Here is a 20,114-nt window from a genome sequence, read left to right as displayed (position 1 = left end):
AGGAGCGACGGGTGAGAAAAGACAACACCAAAAAACCATGCAGCCTGTACACTCGTGTAATGTGCATGTATGACACATACAGGAAACATGTCGGCTGACGAGGTGGTGCCAGGATTAACACCACTCACTCACGGGATCTTGGCTTACCACCTGGGACGCTTTCTGGGGCATGTTCTGCCCAGTCCCAGTCCAAAGACACGCTGTGTAGGTCAAGTGGCATCTCTCAGCTGCCCCCTGTGTGTGTGTGGGTGTACTCCTGCTCTGTGCTTTGCAAACGTCAGGCGCCAGCTCACTGCCAAAGCGGTTTCGGAAAGGGATGATGCCCACGGGTCTACAAAGGCTCGACACTTTCTCCGACTCTCCTAAAGCGAGAAACAGCTTTAAGCTTGTTGGGAAGGGTCAAACTGAGGAAGGTGCAACTTATTCCCCTCCAAGGGAAGTGCAACTGGACCGATCACGCAACAGCCTTTAAACTGCTGAGGATTTAAAACGAACCTAAGGAATCGAGCAGGGAGCTGCGTCAGCATGTGCAGGCTGCAAGGGAACAGGTCAAGGTCTATTCCTTAGGAATAGACAGCTGTGGAGCCTTCTACAGGTAACTACTGTAAATGAAAATAAAGAAATGAAACTTATAAACATGTTCATGACTCAGGGTTTGCGGATGTCCAAAGATCTGGGGCACCAGCCAAGTTTCTTATTGATTTTTAGCAAAGACCATGCGGATACAGTATATACTGTAGGTATGCCTGAAGCCTGGTGTGTCGGCACCCACTCTGGGCCTCATATGACCGGAATCGGCTCGTTACTGGCTTCATGGGACCAGTATGCAGGCTCCGCCCATTTCTTCAGGTGCCTCTGCTCTAGACGGATCTTGAGGACTTGCCAATGGTCTTCTGGGATCAGCCTGGAGCGATCCATCAGGAAGCAGGGAGCTCGGGCTTGGGTCTGCCTCAGCCCCAAGACACGACAGAGACAAACTGAACCCTGTCTCTTGTGCACACAAGCAGATAAATAGCATTGTTCACTCACAGTTACGATAAAACGCACTGCTATTTCAAATCACCTACGGGGCGATTTGTCACGAGCGCGAGATGCGCTCGCTGGAAAGAGAAGGGCTTTGGTCACTAAGCATGCGGCTGCCGAGCGCGGCAGGTCTGCAGACACCACCAGCCCCTGTGCAGCACGGCTCTCCCGCCAGGAGCCTGGATTCTGAAGAGGATTATTACAGCCTGAGTACACAATATCCAGGCCGGCTCTTGATAAGTGGCTCCCCCACTAATCAGAATGAGTAACACGCTGTTTAACAGACAGGGAACCAAACAGGAGGGCGCAGCCCTGTCAGGCGCGGAGCTGCGCGGAAAGGTGACGCTCTCCCCATGGGGTACAGACCCCGCGGGGAGCCAGTAAAGAGCTGTCGCAAATGCCACTGTCTCCTTCATCCCTTTGTGGGCTCTTTCTTTCTTTGATCAGTGGGGGGGAGGGGTTGCAAAAGAACACAGAAGAACACGTCACCTTTTTTTTTTTTTAATTTGAAACATCCACATTTTTTGTGCATGGATGCAGATTGGAACGGGAACTGCAGCTAAAATTACTGAGACACTCTACATCTGTGCTTCGCCTGTTTAATGGAAAGCAGGGAACCAGCTGAGCCCCGCTCCAGAAGTTAAAGTCTCCCCCTGCGTTGGACACTAGGAAACATCTACACAGCTGGGTAAGTGGGGGCTGTAGCATCTGCCTAAGAGCTGGAACCCACAACCCACTCATGACGGGCCCAGTGCCCAGGATACGCTTCCAAAAACACTCACAGCTGCCGACAATTAGCATCCACACCTCTGACAGCTGCCGAACCCGGGAGCAGGGGGCTCAGCGTGGCCCAGCATTGCCCCGGACCACGTCACCAGGCCCCACCCAGAACACAAACCCACGCCTCTCCGGACTTCTCAAACACAAAGCGCGGCAGAGAGAGAAGCATCTCTTTGTTTCGGAAGTCAGCGGGTGTAGAACAAATTGCCCCACGCAGTGAGTTCAGGCCCCAGACTAGAGCAGTGTAGAGCAGCAAGAGAGAGGGAGGGTCGTGCTGGTCGGGCAGGACCATGAGGCGACACCCAGGACTGCAAACAGCCTACCCTCTCCCGGGCCTACAGCTCCCAGGGGTCTCGAGAGGAACAAATCAGACTCGTGTCACAGAGCTTAAGACCAGGAAGTTTCCAAACCAAAGGAGGCCATTTAATGCATTTAGCCCATGTTGCTTGTTTTTCGGATCTAAGAGTCTCATTCAGCCTTTCCTTGAAAGTAGCCAGGGTATTGGCTTCGACAGCAAGGCCTGAAATTAGCAGCCAGCAACCAAACAGGCTAGACAGGTCGCATGGTTTCCTCTCATTTGTCACCTTCCTTAGGAGCCCTGAGCTCACTGCTCGGCTGATTACACATACTGCCCAATTGTCATTGCCTTCATCTCACGTTATCCCTCTGTACAATCTCCATGCGCTATAAAAGAAATCAATGCCATTTCCATGAAATTGAAAATGGTTATATGTTTTTATAAGACTGCAATCTGAAAAAATTGCATTTTCTTGTTTTGGGGGGGGGGGGGGGAATAAAAATATTTTTTTCTGCTTATTTCCTGTGCTCTTAAAAGAAAGTTAAAAACTCAACAATTGCCTCAGTCAATACCATAACACGCTTGACCGCCTTTTTACTATCTAAGAGCCAATGTGCATTCTTAAAGATAAGGCAAGAGCAATATTAGTGAAAGCAGAGCATGGATGCAGATTGGAACGGGAACTGCAGCTAAAATTACTGAGACACTCTACATCACAGAGGGTAAAAGCAAATGACACCCCCGCCCCCCAAATTCTTTACAGAGATCCATTTAAATCATCTGGAAAATTCACCTGATCAACAGTTCTCACTCATTTCCTTTTTATACAGGTGTTTGGCATTCTGCCCCGACTGTTGCACATGTTCTATTTCCAACACCTGTGCCAACCAATGCGCCCCCCCACCTGAACCTGTCCTGACCACTGTGGCACAGAAGGAGAAGACAGAACGCTCAGAGGCTTGCTGAAGTAAGGCATTCCAAGTCGTTCTTCAAAGAAACAGGTTGGGCAATGCCGGCCTGCTGCTGTCTCACAGCCAGACAACACAACAGCCTCGACACCTCTGCTGGTGCCTGCACCTGTCCTTGCCCATGTGCTTGGCCCAGTCCCTAATCCCACCCTGGAGAGCAGCGTGGCACAGGGACTGCGGAGGCACACTGTATTAAACAAGTCAGGGTGTGTCTGGGACAAGTCACCAACGCCTGTGCTAAAGAGCTCAACTCGAGGTCCTTTAAAGCCAGCAGGACAGGCCACTCCTGAGCCCCTTCCAGAGTGAAATAAAACAGGTCACAATACTCCACCTGCTCCACAGGAAGCAGGGTAGACATTGAAAGACAAGGACTGAACAGCCTTGGACCTTAACAGAGTAGGAAAATACTAACATTGGGGAGCTTCAGACAGACGTGACTACGAGGAATTGACAGCTGTACACAGTATCATTACTGCAATAGTCAGTATACTGTAGAAAAGCCTACATCAGCCTTACCGAATGCCTCCTCTCTGAAACACACTCTGCAGCTTTCGTCATTCTTATATGAATTTTAGACATTTGTTTGGAAGTACAGTACTATATTAAAATTTATCTGATCTGAGTCCCCATGATCCCCTGGGTCACTACAAAATTGACAGTGTTGAGTAATTGCAGAGACGTTTAGCTGGAAAACCGTCCAGGCTAATCAATCTGGTCTGACTTTGTTTTCTAAACACAACATCATCTCAACACCACACAGAAAACAGTTTCCAGAAACGAATGGTTTGCAGTACAGGTATCTGTACCTGCGTCTCAGTGAACACCCTCAGCAGCAGAGAGCCATCTCAAAACATCTCAGAACATCACGTTTTTCACACATAACTGTAACATCACTGCAGCGGTCTAATGATTCACACTGGTACCCTTACTCGTTCACTGGCAATTCCCATTGCTTGGGAATTAACTGGCAGCTGTGCAATGAAGGCAGTGGTAAGGGTCAGGGAATGGTCACCAGAGGTGTCGTGACCTTTGAGCCCTCAGGGTTGCCCACTCCGTCCCTTGCGTTGACCTTTCCTGGGCAAATGGCTTCACAGCCACTTTAACACATGATCAGGCCACCAACCCGGCCTCCCTCCCCCACCCCCTGGGAAAACCCACTATCCGAAATCAACCAGAGTCCGTTCTGAATGTAAGCCCTCTTCTGTAGTCTTTCGCATGCCCTGTGCTGTTCCACCTGGTTACTGCCACACAGATCCAAGCAATTCATCATTACATTTCAGCTGTTCAGCTAACTGGCAATACTAGCACTCAAGTCCTTCAGTGAACCATACCCAAATTCAGCCTGGGTGTCGAAATACAAAATAGTATCAGACATGGGGCATTCAAAATACATAACTAATTAGAATACAGTAACATAAATCCAGTGTTTTTACAGACCATGTTTAGAAGCTTTCCTAGAAGACTGCCTAATGCTATTTTAGGTAAGCAAGTCTACATTTATTGCTCTTCTTGGTCTGGGAACTCAGCGCAATACATTTACATCATAACTAATTCAGAAAGAAGGGGCTGAGTGCCCAAGACAGAGTGGGGTGTATATATATACACTGTATACAGAGCCTTTATGTGCAACACTCAAAAAAACAGGTCTCAGCACCTTGTATGTAGACTTAATACATGAATTAAGTTGGGCAGTCTCCATTCACCAACACTTTGGCTAAGCACTGGGCAGAAACTCCCTTCCATATCCATGACATGGTCAGCCTGCAGACATGTGTCTTGTCAACTCCACTGTAAACCGAACAGGAGCCTTCCTCCCTGCAGATAAGACAAGTCCCCAGCTGAGAGCACATCGGTTCTGTCTGAATGCCCACCCGACAGCACAGGCCCAGAGGGCCGCACCCAGGAACAGGAAGGGGTTTGTGTACATTCACTGTAAAACATAACATGAAAGCACTGGACAGCTGCTTCTGCATATTGCAGCGGCTCACACCTGATGAATGAGTTTGCACTCTCTAGTTCCACACATGAAGGACCACTACAGGGGTGCAAACATCACCCTGCGTGCACGAGCACTGGGGCAGACCCGACTCGAGGCAGCAACGAGGCAGCAGCTGATTTGGTCACGTACTGTTCACATTTTAAAACAAAGGGACAGAGCACATCAGGCTTCCAGTATGACTGAATTAACTGAGAACTACAAATCAAAGTGCAAAAGCAATACCAAATAAGATTTTCTGCAACCCTCCAGTCTAACTCTTGGACGCCACGCGCAATTGAGAATAAATGTATTACTCGAGTTCCTGGAAATGGCAGGAGCTATTACGGTTTATTCAACATAATTATTTGAGTTGTGCAGTAGGAGCACTGCACTGAAAACATCAGGTTCACGTACACTTCAATGGTGTTTTTTATGACCCTCCACAGCACTGATTTTCGATACATTGGGTTTTTAGCACACAATAAATCAAAGCTAAACAGCAATACCCCTGCCTTAAAAATGTTTTGTTACTTATGTTTGCTATGCTGCTTAGTTAGTTCTTTTGAAAGTACAACAGCATGACTACTGCATCAAAGACAACACTGCGGAAACATCAGAAAGACCAGAAAATAGGTGCCACTGGGATTCTGCCATTCTGAAAGATTTATGCCGAGCTGGAATGACAAAGCATACAGTGATGTAGCCTCTAAGAGCTCTACCAGTTCTTGGGCAGATGCATAATTCCTCTCTGACAAGTCAATAAAGAGAGAGAGAGAGTAGGTATAATAAATTAATAAGGCGCCGCATGACAATGGAAGCAGAAAAAGACCCTCAGGGCTTTGTGTTCTAGACCCCAGCGCAGTGGTGCCGAAAGAAGGCACTGACCCCGGACGCTGGACTGCTCGTCCTGTACCTCCCCGGCAGTTCTGTCCCTTAAGAACAGGATCCTCGAGCCTCCTGGAGGGCCCACTGCCGTCTGCTTTCTGTTCCAATATATTTTTGTTCCTATAGGATAGGGCAGTTAAAAAAAATACAAAATAGGATTTTTTCTTCAGATCTTTTACAGTTGGCTGCTCAAACTACTCGGTTCATTAAAGGGCCATTTACCTACGTACTGTATAAAACGGGTCAGAACCAGAAGGATTTCAACGGCGCAGTTAATGAAATAACTGTGTGACGGAGAGCTCAGGTGGAGTAAAAGCCAGAAGACTCCAGGTCCGCCTGGAACAGTCTGAGATCCTTAGCGTATATCATGCTTTCATAAAAAAATCAATCTGGGCAAAGTTACACAGCTGTGGACTTGCATATCAGCACCGCGAAAAAACAAGTGCTGCTTCTGCTTTAATAAACACTCCTTCACCGGCGCACAAGGCAGGCAAGGTTTTCCGGTGAACGAAACAATGGGAACTGATGGTTATGGCCGTTGGTGTAGCCAGGGCATCTTGTGTGGAGACAAAGCAGCGTTTTTTTTCTCATGACTGCATTAGTAACATGATCCTGCTGGTATTTTACAGACTCATCTGCCTTCAGGATACTGCCTTTGCCCCAGAACATACCCCAGCTCGAGCCAAGAGCCTCACAGCTTCAAAACCTGGATCAACAGGCACGTTTTGTTTTTTTCTAAAAGGCCCTATGGCATTCTGTCTCTCGCACTCTCTTTCTCGAGATGCCCGCCCCTGTTAACACAGCTATGCAGAGATCTGTCAGCTCAATGGCTTATGGCTTACTTTGAGGACTTAGGTCTTGATTTAATTCCTCAGGAAGTTTGTCAAAGTGGCTTACACTTAGCAGGGCACTGTGAAACCTGTTTCACTTGACTGATATATTCTGCCATCGCTTCCTATTTAGAAATATCCCTGCCCTATTAGGCCTGCTAATATGCTAATATTAGCCTAATAGGCCTGATTTATAATCACACCAGAGCCAGCAAAGTCTTGCACATATGTGAAAAGCAAGAACATTCAAACCGCGTGCAAGGCAGGTTAGGAGCTACACTACCTCGCCACTTGGTCAGAAGCAGCTGGACAGGTGGACTGCAGCTCCCAGCGATGGTCAGCACGAGCGCGCAGACACCAATCTGCCCTGCGGATTCACCTGCAGTTAGTGGAAAACAGAACCGGCGTGCTTCCTGTGCGCAAGGAGATGAAAGAGCCCAACTGAGCGGACTTCCAGTCGAGTTTGTCTGACTAATTCCCGGAAGGATTTGCATCCATGTGGAGTCAGTGCGCTGTTCCGAGCTCAGCTTGATGGAGCCGGTGGAGCAAGACCCCAGTATCTGCCCTGGCCCTTGGGATTCCAGACAACCCCCTGTGCTGGCATTCTCCTCGGTTCTTCCGTCACTCCACTGCTAGTAACCCCGAACAAGGCGTTTGTCTGAGCCCGTGACTGACCCTGTTTCTGCACCGCTGATGCTATTTGAATCCAAGATTGACATAGAGAAAAAAAAATCCACAAAAAGAAACAAAATCATAACCAACCTTTTGTTGTTTCACCTCATTTTCTTCACAAACCCCACCCCCCCCACCACTGCACTACTTGTCCGTGTTGGATCTGCCACAGAAAAGGAGGAAAGTGCCTTGAGCACACCTGTTCCCCCAGCTGGTACCTGAAACAGGTGTCACTGTTCCTGCTCCAGCGGGCAGCTCTGATCTTGATTGGGCAACGTTTACAGTCCACAGACACACAGACACACAGACACACAGACACACAGACACACAGACACACAGACACACACACAGACACACACACAGACACACACACAGACACACACTGCTCTGTGGTATCATATGTGCACCACTTGGGGCATCCTGAAAAACGTTCATTTTCACACGTCCCTGGTGTCGGCTTTTATTTAGAGGCCAGACAAAACCAAAGAAAGGATACCGTTAAAAAGAGCTTTCATTATCATTTTTAAAACTTTAACGCGCTACGAAATATACCAGTAAAAAGACAAAACTCACATTGAAGACACTGAAAACGACCCTGAGGCACAGCAAAATATTCCTAATATTCTACAGCACCGCACCACAGAGGAGAGGAGACTCGTATAATCCAGGCACTATTTGAATAATTGTGTATTTAAATAAGTATTTTCCACAAGGAAAATAAATATCAATTTTCCACAAGGGTATTCTGCAGTTTCAAATATAAGTACAGTACATATGGGTCTTTCTTCATAATATGCGGTTTAGCCATCGTTTAACAAATGTGTCATTGCGGAAATGGAATCTGTATATAGATTTAGATGGCACAACATGACATATCGCTCATATTAAAAAGCAAAAGAAAAGGTTTTACGAATTGCAAATATTTTTTCCTGTCAATTTTTTTTGCTCGTTTTCTTCCAGGAGGCGTGGGCGAAAGGGCGGTTCTGCCTCAACAGCTCTCGTGATTAACGCATCTGCCTCCACCTCACCACAGCACTTAACACACGCCACACCGATCATCCAACATCTTGCCAACGGCTGCTGAAACCGCGCTGGTCACTTCCTGTACCCGAGTGTCGCCGCCCCGTGGGAAAAGACAGGCCGCGCGATGTCTCGCAGCTTCCCGGCACACGGACAGCTTTGCTTGGCGTCTTCAGAACGGACGGTTAAAAGGTTCAGATCGAGCAAAAGGTGACGCGCACACAGAAACGCGATCGCCACCAAAAACCAACATCATTAGTTCATTTATACGTGGCTTTGGAAAATCGTTCATCAACAACTCAAGAGTGGGTGAGGAAGGAGGAAGGAGGGGTGAGGCTGTCAGCTGGGGGGTGAAAACAGTAACACTCCCTCTTCACTTTGCTGCCATTTTTATCCGTTTTCCTTCTCCTTTCCCAGTGAGCACTGCTCAAGACATAGCATAGGGGGTCATGGGTACCAGTCCTAAGGCAATGCAAACGTAGGGCAGCAGGGGCACCTCCACAGTGTGTTAATTGTAAAATAATTTAAAAGTCAAGATATTAAAGAGACAAAACTGAAAGAAAAAAGGGGCAGGTGTTGCATTGCAAGTAAGACACCTACAGAAGTTGCATTTAATCCATAAAACGCAGAGCTTGTCACCGTCTGGAACCAGGGCAACTACATCGGTCTGCCAGGAGAAAGTTGCTACTAACCATCAGGATATCTGATTTTGTGATTTCTATACACAAACCCCTGCCAGATTAGCACGAGTAGCTGTACTACAGAGATGACATACATGCAACACCGATCTAAACACATACAGAGGCCTCAGCCTGCTGATTTTTAACCTTACATCCGACCTCACTCGATAATGACCCATTTTTTTTGCACTATGACTACTACGCTGTGTATAATTAACTGTAAAATGCATTAAACACCTCAAGGTCTTCAAACAGAACAAAATAAAGGATGATGAACAGCCTTCAGGATGGGCAATCACAGCAGAATGTCCTGCATCTCTTTAAAGGCTATCTGAGCCCCTGGGCAGCAACAGTGCGGGTCATTGTCAACCCCTTGAAAGGCGCCTTGTATAAAAGGCAATAACTGAGCGACTCCAAAACAAAACGAGGGCCGCCTTCCGGCCTTAAAGGAATCCCTTTGAACGCGCTTGAGCGAGGATGAAGACGGCGTACGATCGACACCGCTCCAGCAGCACAGCAGGACACGTGATGCGATTACCTTGATTTGGACCTAGAACACGTCTGACATCCTACGTGGAAGGTACTGTACACAATACAATGGTTTTATCACCTGCTTCACACAACACGACTCCCTTTCAAATCAGTTTTGAATGCCTCATCCGCAAGGGGAGCAGAGCGGCAGTCCGGGACTGAACTGACAGTGTGCTCGGAGCTTTCTCGGAAAGAACAGAACGCAACAGAACCGCAGAGCAGCACCAGAACCCCTGCCAGTGATGCAAAGAGCCAAGCCCAAGACCCAGAAGCTGGCAAACCGACTGAACCAGGCAGCTTCAGACCAGAAATGAACAACACCAAGCACACCTGCAAGGCATAACGAATAAACACAAGACGGTCACCGCCGGGATAAAAAAACTGCACCTGATATTTCTTCAGCTCTGCCCGTACTGCTGTGCCCCAGCCTGATAGACGTCCCCACACTGGAGAGCAGCCACTGCTGCTGTCTGTCCTTGGCCAGGCACCCAGCGGTGCTCCGCGACAGCGATGCGCCTCTCGCCTGCGACTTCACACTCTCCGTGCCGAGGGAGAAGGGAGACGGACAATCTGATCCCGGTTTTCACACCTTAACCGTCATGAGCACAGGAATCGTGTCGCCCAGTGCACTTCCAGCTGTCATGCACAATATGCTGTTTACCCCAGCAGGGATGCAGCTGGGCAAAGGTGACAAACTGCATCTTACATGCCAAGTTATACGGAAGCCATCTTTTCAACACCCCTGAAAGTACTCTGCCGTCTAATAACGGGTTCATACAGACCGGCAAAAATATTAGGAACCCAAAGAAGAGCAGGTGAAGCCTAACCTTCAGGTTAAGGTTTCTATTGGGGGAACAGGTGTGGTACAGAAATGTACTTTCCACTGGTTTTCTAAGGACAGTTCTAGACAGGGAAAGTGATACAAGCCTGTCTCGTGCTTCTCAAATCCAACACATCTTGCCTGTCACTGACAGAGTCTGCTCCACTGACCAACGCATTTCCACCAGTGAGTGCCACACAGGCTGGTTGATGTTTTTTGGTCTGAGTGTATGTTTATTCTTCATTATTTAATTTTTTAACAATAACAATAATAATATGATCCTCACACTGTCTGGTTTACAACTGCTACCTAAGAACTGCTGCCATCATCCAACAGAAAAACCTATTCCTGTATGTCAGGCAATCACACCGAATTTGGGCCATAAAGAAAATTTCACTTATCAGGCAATTCACCTGCGCAGCTATAAAATGCACTCAGAGACAACAGAGGGATGTCTGTTTTTGGCCTGTGGCTACAACCTCAAAGAGACATGAAACTACTCACACCATTAGGATAAACTGACAGAAATCTGCATACCTACCTCCTTTCAATAACCTCTGTGAAGTCCGCAACTGGCTGCCACATCACAAGAACATGAAAGGGCATGGAATTAATTTGCTTGTATTTGAAGTCAACAAACAGATGGGATTATAAGTCTTTTACATTTAAGGGTTAGGCTGTTTTTAATAATGAGAATCAAAAGGAACGTCTCACTTATAACTGCAACAAATTCACAACATGAGCATTGGCAGCAGGTGCCCTGACAATTTATGAAACAGCCGTGACGACACAGGTAAATTCACCCCATTGATTAACATCGGCAGGGGGCCTGCTGTGACAGTCAGAGGCTTGTGGGGTGTAAGACCACCACTGAAAGCAGTAAGAACAGTAACAGAAAAGATGAGGCCATTCAACCCATCCTGCTTATTTGGTAGTTAGCAGTTGCTTGATGTGAGGATCCCATACGGTTGCTTTTGAAGAAGTCATGGGCCACCATTTCTGGGTAATTTGCTCCATACTAACAGAACCCTTTGCATGGTAAATACAAGCTGTACATCTGTGACTCACACTATCCGCTAGGTTGCAGGCGCCAGCTTTTGGGGTTCTGTCCCATTCTGTTACAGCCAAGCACTGCGTTCCTGACTCGCTGGATCTTTCACCTTCTCGTCTCACTAGTACATGTGGAGGGTGGGGAAATGTGCTGTCCTGCTGGAATGTTGTCATGTCATGATGAGCCCTATACTGGCAGCAAGTGAGATCCCAGGACTTGAACAGTGTAGCGCTGTGCGGTCAGGTTGCCATCAGTCCTACATGTGGAACTCGTTAGCTCACAGACACCGCTGCCCAGTCCGTCACACTTGGACCCCCCCCCCCGTCGCCTGGTGTTCACATTGTGCCGCAGATCTGTGGCGTCTCTCGCTGGAGTCTTTCACGAACCCTTGAGTCATCGCTGACTGGAGCATTGGTGGGTCCAGCTGAGAGGACCCAGTCCAGTCCCCAGCGACTCCAGTGACCCCGGCGACCCCAGCTCACACAGCTGCCGTTCTCAGAACAGGCGGGGCGACCTCGGCTCGGCTCTCCCGTATTCCCTTTTCTCCACACCTGCCAGGTGAGACCGCCTCATCACCCGTGTCCAGTCAAAGCACCGTTGCTTGCAGGAAGGCAACAGAATCCAAGTGAAAGATAAAGGGCCCTCACTGGGCCTTCCAAAGAACTGCCTGAGTTTTCAAGCTTTCCCCGCAGGCAATGATCAAGACACCTTTAACAACCAACCTGTATTCCTTACAAAACTGACAGCTGATGACAGGAATGCCAGAAATTCCCAACACTGCACCCCCATTTCAGTTCCAGGTGCTGCTCCGGGCCGGATTACGCAGATCACCCGTGGCTCCCTCCCTCCTGCCGAGTTCCTGCAGGCCCCGTTTGGAAAGACTCAACTCCTGAACTATTTAAAAATGCAGTTTTGTTCAAAGGTCTGCTTTCAGCAATTAAATAAAGTCTGATACCTATTATGTAACCGATTTCAGACCTGTGCTAAAAAATCCAGAGGGAATCACGATCAATACAAGCCATGCCTTTCCCAGGCAGTGATGAAATGAAAGCTGTAGCAGAATGCTTCAGGCTTATTGTATTATATTTCAAATCAGCTGGAAAGCAGGAACAAGTGAATGAAAAGGAGAACGCTCACGCTGGCACTCTTCAAAAAGAGACTCATTTCTGGAAAGGAAGCGGCGCCGTTTCACTAAGCAACTCCTTCAAGTTTAACGGGTTTAAACAAAACTTTGCCTGACAAGACAAAGATTGCTGCTCGGTCTCAACCTCATCAGCCACCTGAAATCACCTCCTTTCCCCACAGAGATGCAGTTCTGTTCTACAGGTGACAGAGAAAGATGAAGAGAAGGAGGAGGATGAGGGAGGAGAAAGAGGTAGCACTGCTCTTCTAGGACAAAAAGAAGAATCTTTGCACAGTTGCGAATCTATTACCCTCTTGGTTTGGCTCAATATGTTATTGATCTGGGTGGAAGCACAGAAGGCCAAATTTATTTTCTTATTAGCAGCACCTAATGTCTTATTGGGGCAGATTAAAGGTCTTTCGCTGCCCGGAGGAGGAAAACAATCTGACCTCTTTCATTAAGAAAGCAGAATATCTAATTACCAAAAGCAGGGGCGTCCTGTCTGAATGACCAACTGTGTCTTGTGGGCAGTGAAGCACGTAGACGAGCTGAGAGAGCTTTAAAACTGCAGAGTTGAGACTCACTGAACAACACAGACCTGTCCTCCATAGTCCTCAGCCTTGCGGTACAGAGTGTTAATGGCGAAGAAAAACGGTGAGATTTTAAAAGAGCTCTGCTCTCACTCTGGCTCTTAATGGCCTGTCACATAAACACATCGATATACACTAAAGAGCGTTTTTTCCCCCCTGAAAGAGTTGTTTCTCTAACACTTTGTACTAATTGTTACAAGCTCACACAAATTCAGACAGAAGATCACAAGAACAGAGCATAAATGCAAGTACCAACGATGATCGTGAAGAGGCTACGATCCATCTTTGAGTCACGCCATTTTTTAGGCCACTTCTATCGCCAAACAACACAGCACAGCCCAGGAGTCAACAGGGGCGCGGCTAAGAGAGCAGACTGAGATCACGGCACTACATTGGTCGATGGAGTTTAATTAAAGCAGGTTTGGTCTGAATCAACTTTCAAACTAGGGGGGCTTTGATCAAAAACCAGCCAGAGACGCACGTTACCTCTGACACCGGCTTTCAAAGGCAAGCCGAACGACAGCTGGCTGAAACAAGTGCTTCCCTGTTTGCTTTCTTTACCGATCAGGTGCTGCTTCTGAAGTGCAGACAGAAGCTGTTAAGAGTAACACTTGCTCACAACCCGCCTTCCCTGTTCAGGTTGCTCTTGGCTCCGGATGCTCAGATACTCAGCATCTACCACCAGAATTAAAAACTAGGGAAGATGGCATTTACTGTACAGCAGAACCGAATTCACTTCTCCTGCCCAGGCTAGAACAGATGGGCAGCAGCTGATTTTGTCTTCACACAATTGGAACTGCCTGGCGGGATAAAAAAAAAAAATTAAAAATCGGTTCTAAAAAGATCTGAAAACCAAAAAACGCAATTTGAACTGAAATATCAAAAGGCCATCTTATTTAGCCTTCATTTAAATGGCCGAATTACTCCCAGATGAGTCAATGCTAATTATCGTAATATCTTTTGAAGGAAACCTCAGCGCTTAGGAAAATGATTCAGTTTCAGGTTGATATTCTAAACGGCAGAGGCAGCACAAAATGTTCCATCAGGCGCTTTAGACTTGTTTTTTAATATGGAGGTCAATTATTCACTGTCATATGGCGTTGATATCATTACCGAGCTGCCGTTTTTTAATAAGCCTCATATACCTCCGTGGGGTTTAATTACTTTCATGTCAGGCTAGCTTGGAACATCTTTCTCAAATTTAATAATCAAGATCCGAATTCAAGAAGGATCCCACCACCACAGCTACATAAACCAATACCGCAAGCCTTATTTCTCCTAAATAACTGAAATCCTCCTTGTCTCTATTCAGTGACAAAAAATCGGTGGGTATAACTCCAGATCCGGTCCATTTCTTACCACCCTCACTGGGCATGAGACCAGCTGCTTATTGTTTTAGAAGTGGATACCAACAGAGCCTCTCTTTTGCTTTTTTTCCCTCCTCTATTCTAAATTTTAGGAGACCAAGTGGTTTCCCCCCCCTAGCAGTCTTTAAACCATATAGAACCCATTCAGTTTTAAAATCAAATGGCTTCTAAAACCGTGCAAGCCTGAACAGTTCCCTCAGGCTGTCAGTCGACTCATTTTTAATTCCACAGAGCACAGCGACACACGGAGATACTCGTACTGCAGAAGCGATGAAAACAAACAGCACAGAGGAAGAAAAGACAAAAAAGACAACGGCCCTCCTGTCCCAAAAGTTCCTGAAGCCTCCATTCTTTTCTCGCTTTGTTACAGGGTAATAAATGAAACACTGAACGGGACAGATCGCAAACAGGAACCAAGCCACTGAGAGCTAATGGCCCCCTGGTCATTTCATTGCGTCTGAAACACTGACTTGCGGTCAGGCCGGGGGGGGAGGGGGGTGCATGAATGGCCGTACACCGTGAAATCTGCCACCGTCCCGGGTCACGAACCCCAAGAACATCTTTTTTTCCCCCCACGGGCTGCAAACTTCACCCCACTCGCCATGAAATAGACGCCAACCGTCACCGCGAACTCCGCACAGCGGCACGCGAGTGCGTAGGGTAAAAACAGGAAGGATGATCACATCCCTCAGAACAGCACAGCAGGGAGGTGCCGTGCTGTACGAGCGCCTGCCCCCCCCCCGCGAGAGAAGGCAAGAGACGCCCATCTCAGGTGCATCGCTGCAGCCCAGGTCTCGGGCTAAATAAAGCAGAGGGCTCATTGTTTACAGCCAACCTGCCAGGCCTCAGGAGACCCGGCAGGAGTGCATCTGCGCGGCAGGGGACGCGGCTTCGCATCAGCGACAGGCGGCGACTCCCCCCGGCACACGCCTGGAAGTGTGCACAGTTCGTCCGCAGTGGAAGAGCAGAGCCCGCGAACCTGCAACAGCGACCTGTGGTACTGGCCCTGGAAAAGGGCGTGTAGGCCTTTGTTCTGCTCCTGCTGCCCAGCACACCTCCTCCGCTGTCTCAGCACCGCTCAACTGATGCTCTGCAATCAGCGCCCCAGCCATTAGCGCGTCACAGTTTGACACAGGGGAAAGCGGCACAGGCAGCGCGAGGAAGAAAAAACTGAAACGCATCTTCAGTCTCCTCATCTTGAGCGAACGCTCACGGGGACGGGGGGGGGGGGGGCGGGGGGCCAGGGGGGGAGGGGATCACCTTGCCAGCTCCGCTCCCTGAAACCGCTCCGAAACCTCTGGACCCTCCCGGCGCGGAGCAAACCAGTGCTCCTGCTGGCTGGTCCTTCAGAGAGACTCGCAGTCCTTTTACACCCCCAGTGCTTGCTGCACACAGCCTCTGTGCATGAACTTAAACTCCGACTGCAGTTATTATTAACACAGCACCTGATCAGCCAGTGATCTCTCAAGCCCGTATGTGTACAATTCTAACACTCTGCGTCTGTATACCGTCACAGTCACATTTGATGACATCAGTGAGAAAAATGGAAAACAAAGCCATCCAATGTCTTCTGGAGTCACTTTCTCTTGGGATTTTAACCCTTCTGTATAAAGCAGGCAGTTTGTAGTTCTTCCCCAGCTGACCTGACACTGTCCTGTCTTGAATGGACAGCGTTTTATAGGGAAGCAAGAGCCTTGTGTTAACAGGTACTGTGGAATTTCAATGTACACAGCGTTGACAACTCAAACATGAACTAATCATGTCATATCACAACTTCCAGACCCTGAAGCCCAACATGAAACTCCAAATATCTCCTCATTAGAAAACACAACTCAAGAACCCATTTCTCTGTTGCATCTCTACTACTGTGACCTTAAGATGTCGCCTGTTACCTGCCAATATCCCGCCCAACCACAGCACGGACTCTCTCGAACTCAAGCACGGCCCCACGCCATCTTCTGGCCACAAGCCCCACACGTGACTTCTGCAGGACTTACCCCGTTAAGACGACCACGAAATCCATTACATTCCAGCCGTTCCGGAGGTACGAGCCTTTATGTAACACAAACCCAAGGGCGATGATCTTTATGCCGGCTTCAAAGCAAAATATTCCAATAAAGTAGGGCTCCGTGTCGTCCTGCAAGGTAAGGGGAAGGAGAGGAAAAGGGTTTTGTCGTCGTTGAATGAAAAGTGCACGAGGAATTGAGCCTGGTGGAGTAGAGTTTGTCTTTGCGTCTCCTCCACTTCGACAGCTGAGACGCAAACAGCTGCGGAGCACAATATCAACACTTGGAACGACCCAGGGAAGCCGACTAGACTCCCACTGCATGGCCATTTAATGCCTTGCAGGCTTTACCCACCTCAGCTCCTCGTAGAAGACGACACCAGTTAGCGTTTCGCTTTTGTAATCTTATTCTGACCACATCTGCACGCACACTGCGACTGTTTCGGAGTTGAAATAAAAACAAACACATTCTGGATAACATGCTGCAGACGGTAAAACCCGAGACAGGGGAGGCTAGTTTGCTGCCCCAAGTTATTCACACACAGGGTCAATAAAACCCGCAACATCTGAAGAGAAAGTTAGTTAATGCAAAAGACAGTGAAAATCGCCGTAGCAAAGAATAAAAATTATATACCATATTACAAAGGTCACCAATGCATACACTCGTCAAGCTGGAGATTTAGAGACATTAACCCTATTAACCCTGCCGAACAGCAGGGACAGACCCCCCCCTCCCCCCTCCCTCTCCATACAAAATCCCATCGGGAACTCCCCCCCCCAAGGAACGGGACAGGTGAGAAGCCAGTCAAAGTCAGCAAATCTCTGGCAGGTGGGAGGAAATGAGAGCAATTTGATAATCACATTGACAAGGAAGGTACTCAAAATAACTGGCTCTGCTATTTAAAGGAGGAGACACTAAGTCTTGTGATGTAATTCCAGTACTACATGTTGAACCAAGACGAAACCTTATAGGAGAACAAGTGATGGTGGAGATTCTCGGTATCTATTATGTACAGATATAAAAATGCTCTTATTTTATTTATGGACTTTCACTGGTGCCCTTTTCTGTCTGCCTGGTACTTCTGGGAGAAAGACGCAGTGCCCTGAAAGCTATCAAGACACACTGAAGAGATCCAAGTGGGGAGCCATGTCGCTGTGTGTTGGATGCCAAGGAAGAGGTAAAGGTTAATTCAACACTGAATTGCAGTAAGAAGAAAATGTTTCGGCTGCTGAGCCTTTGTCAGGTGTCAGACAGAAATGTGTCACAGACTTGTGGTTTCTGCATGAAAAAGAGAAAGTCTAAGACTTTCACACTACACTGCACGTATCAAGAGTACATACAGTAAATTAAAGCCCATGCCCAAAGCAAAAGCAAACACCGTAAACAGAAAGACTATTACATGCATTACGAAGTTCCAGCCATAGTAGAAAAAGCAAAGAGGCCTCAAGAGGCAACATCTGTGTCGCTGCACTGATGTAGTGGTATTCTGCTCCAAAGGGGTGGCACTACCCCCAAGGAAAGACACATCCCTCTGTCCCTCACGTTAAAAAACCATTACTGTAGAAAAGGGCTGAACTGATTAATACACAGCCCTCAATTTGTGCCACTAACCATGACTTTCAGCAAACAAATATTCTAATAGATCTGGGAGTATTTATTAGAATGTATTTTCTCTTTATATATTAACAAGAGGCGGATGGCCTCCTCAGTTCCCCTCCCCAGGGGAAATCATAAAAAGCCACATCAATAGATAAAGCCATAGATATTATCATGATTCACAAAAAATGTTTAGAAAACAAATTATCAGCCACAATGAGAAATCATACTTTTGTATAGAAAACAACCCCATTGAAACACTTTTTCATTATAATGTAAATGCTTCAGAGGAAAAGAAAAATCATAAATCAAGTGCTGTGTGGAAACGGCAGCAGAGTTACTCACCAGTCTCTCGGACATGGGAGTCTTGTCTCCAGAGGGCAGGTGCTGCTCCAGAGCCAACACGATGCAGTTGGCGATGATGGTGGCTAGGATCATGTATTCAAATGGAGTGTGCTGGTCAAGGAAGGCAACAAGCTCAAGAAGCGACTACACAGCATGGCTGCGCTTTGAGAAGAGCCAAACCAGGGACATAAAACACACAGACAGCAGCCAACAACACACAGCAATAAAAAGGCAGGAAGGGAAGAATGTGAGCAATTCTAAATAATAGCGTTTTTTTTCCTCAAGCTCTGACTGCTTTCTCAATATCCTCCCGGGTTTCTGAAATTAGCACAGTCTTCCCTTCGTCCAGCGTCTCGACAGTCTGTGGGAAGGACACATTCCCATGGCTGACAAACGCCCCGCTCCGAGCCTGCCGAAGAGCCGGCGCCGACCTTCGACCTCTCAGCGCCGCCGGGTGCGTCACTTCCCGACCTCACGACGCCACGCGCTCGCACGCAGGTCACGCGGCCAGGCAAGGGGCCTGGGCAAACACCGGGCAGACTTCACCCTCTTTTCAAGAGGGCTGTGTAAAAAGAGCTCGCCGTTAATAAGTGGGTCTCCGCAGCACAGGGGAGCTCACCAAAGACTTAAAGTTAAATAACACTTGGTGCAGTTTTAATTAGCTGAATTACGTTCTGCATATGTGTCTTCAGTGACGGCTTGGAAATTCGAATGAGTCTCCCGATGAATCCCAGCCCCGCTCCAGCCTTTATCAGCTCAGACACTTCAGCCACCCCCTGTCCCAGACATCCCACAGGGAATCGGCGCCCCCCCACCCTTCTCCATTCCCTCCGGAAGAGGCTCTTGAGATGCCCGAGCCACACCCGGCACACAGGGGAAGAGAATGAAACGGAGTCTCTTCTTTGCTGGAGGGGCTGCAGGAGCGGAGAAAACAGGCACAAGCTAAACAGCAGCTGTCTGGACACACAGCCAGTCAAACCAACCAGCCAAGAGACTGGATTGAAAGCCCCTATCAAGCACAGAGACAGGAAGTGGTGCGAGGAGGGTCTGTCGGTCACAAGCCAGTGCCTTTGGGCTGTCCTTCCTCCGGGAGGGGACCAGCAGCTGCGTGCGGCCGCGCTCGGACCCGCAGGGGCCCGCAAGCGCACGACTCTTGGCAAGGGAGGGAGGAAGCAGAGAGAGAAGGAAAGCCAGGGCCCTTCCCTCCTCCCCCCCACCCTGTTTTGCTGCACTGATCATTAAGAAACTCGCCAAGAATCAGATGTATCGACAGAGACTGAACAGCAGTCTCCTCGTGAGGATGCACACTCATCTGCTGTTCTCTGCAACAGTTAGTCACCTGCGATCCTTCTTCTCGCGAGCGTGGAGCACCGAGCTCAGGGCGCAGGGCCTGCTGGGGCCGAGGGTGATGCACGTGAAGGGACTTACCCTCTTGAGACATGTCACCCTCCCTTTCTCGCAAGGAGAAAGCCACTCCTTTATCTTGATCGTGTGCCTCTGCAGGTCACTCTTTCAGCTCCAAACTTTCACTGCACAACAGTTAACAGGCAA

At 48.2% G+C, this 20,114-nt stretch overlaps 1 protein-coding gene across 1 annotated transcript in view; it reads right to left on the bottom strand.

The window, feature by feature from the left end:
- Positions 1-20,114, bottom strand: part of cacna1ba (calcium voltage-gated channel subunit alpha1 Ba) — a 158,861-nt gene that overhangs the window by 136,519 nt on the left and 2,228 nt on the right. The window contains exons 2-3 of the mRNA XM_088940316.1: positions 18,564-18,669; positions 16,614-16,753 (exon numbers count right to left, since the gene is read on the bottom strand). Coding sequence (XP_088796442.1) covers positions 16,614-16,753; positions 18,564-18,669 — 246 coding nt within the window. The remainder of the gene's footprint in view (positions 1-16,613; positions 16,754-18,563; positions 18,670-20,114) is intronic.

The sequence above is a fragment of the Atractosteus spatula genome, chromosome 23, assembly GCF_055471065.1.
Source record: "Atractosteus spatula isolate fAtrSpa1 chromosome 23, fAtrSpa1.hap1, whole genome shotgun sequence".
NCBI classification, from domain to species: Eukaryota; Metazoa; Chordata; class Actinopteri; order Semionotiformes; family Lepisosteidae; genus Atractosteus; species Atractosteus spatula.
This window is presented reverse-complemented; position numbering and strand designations above follow the sequence as displayed.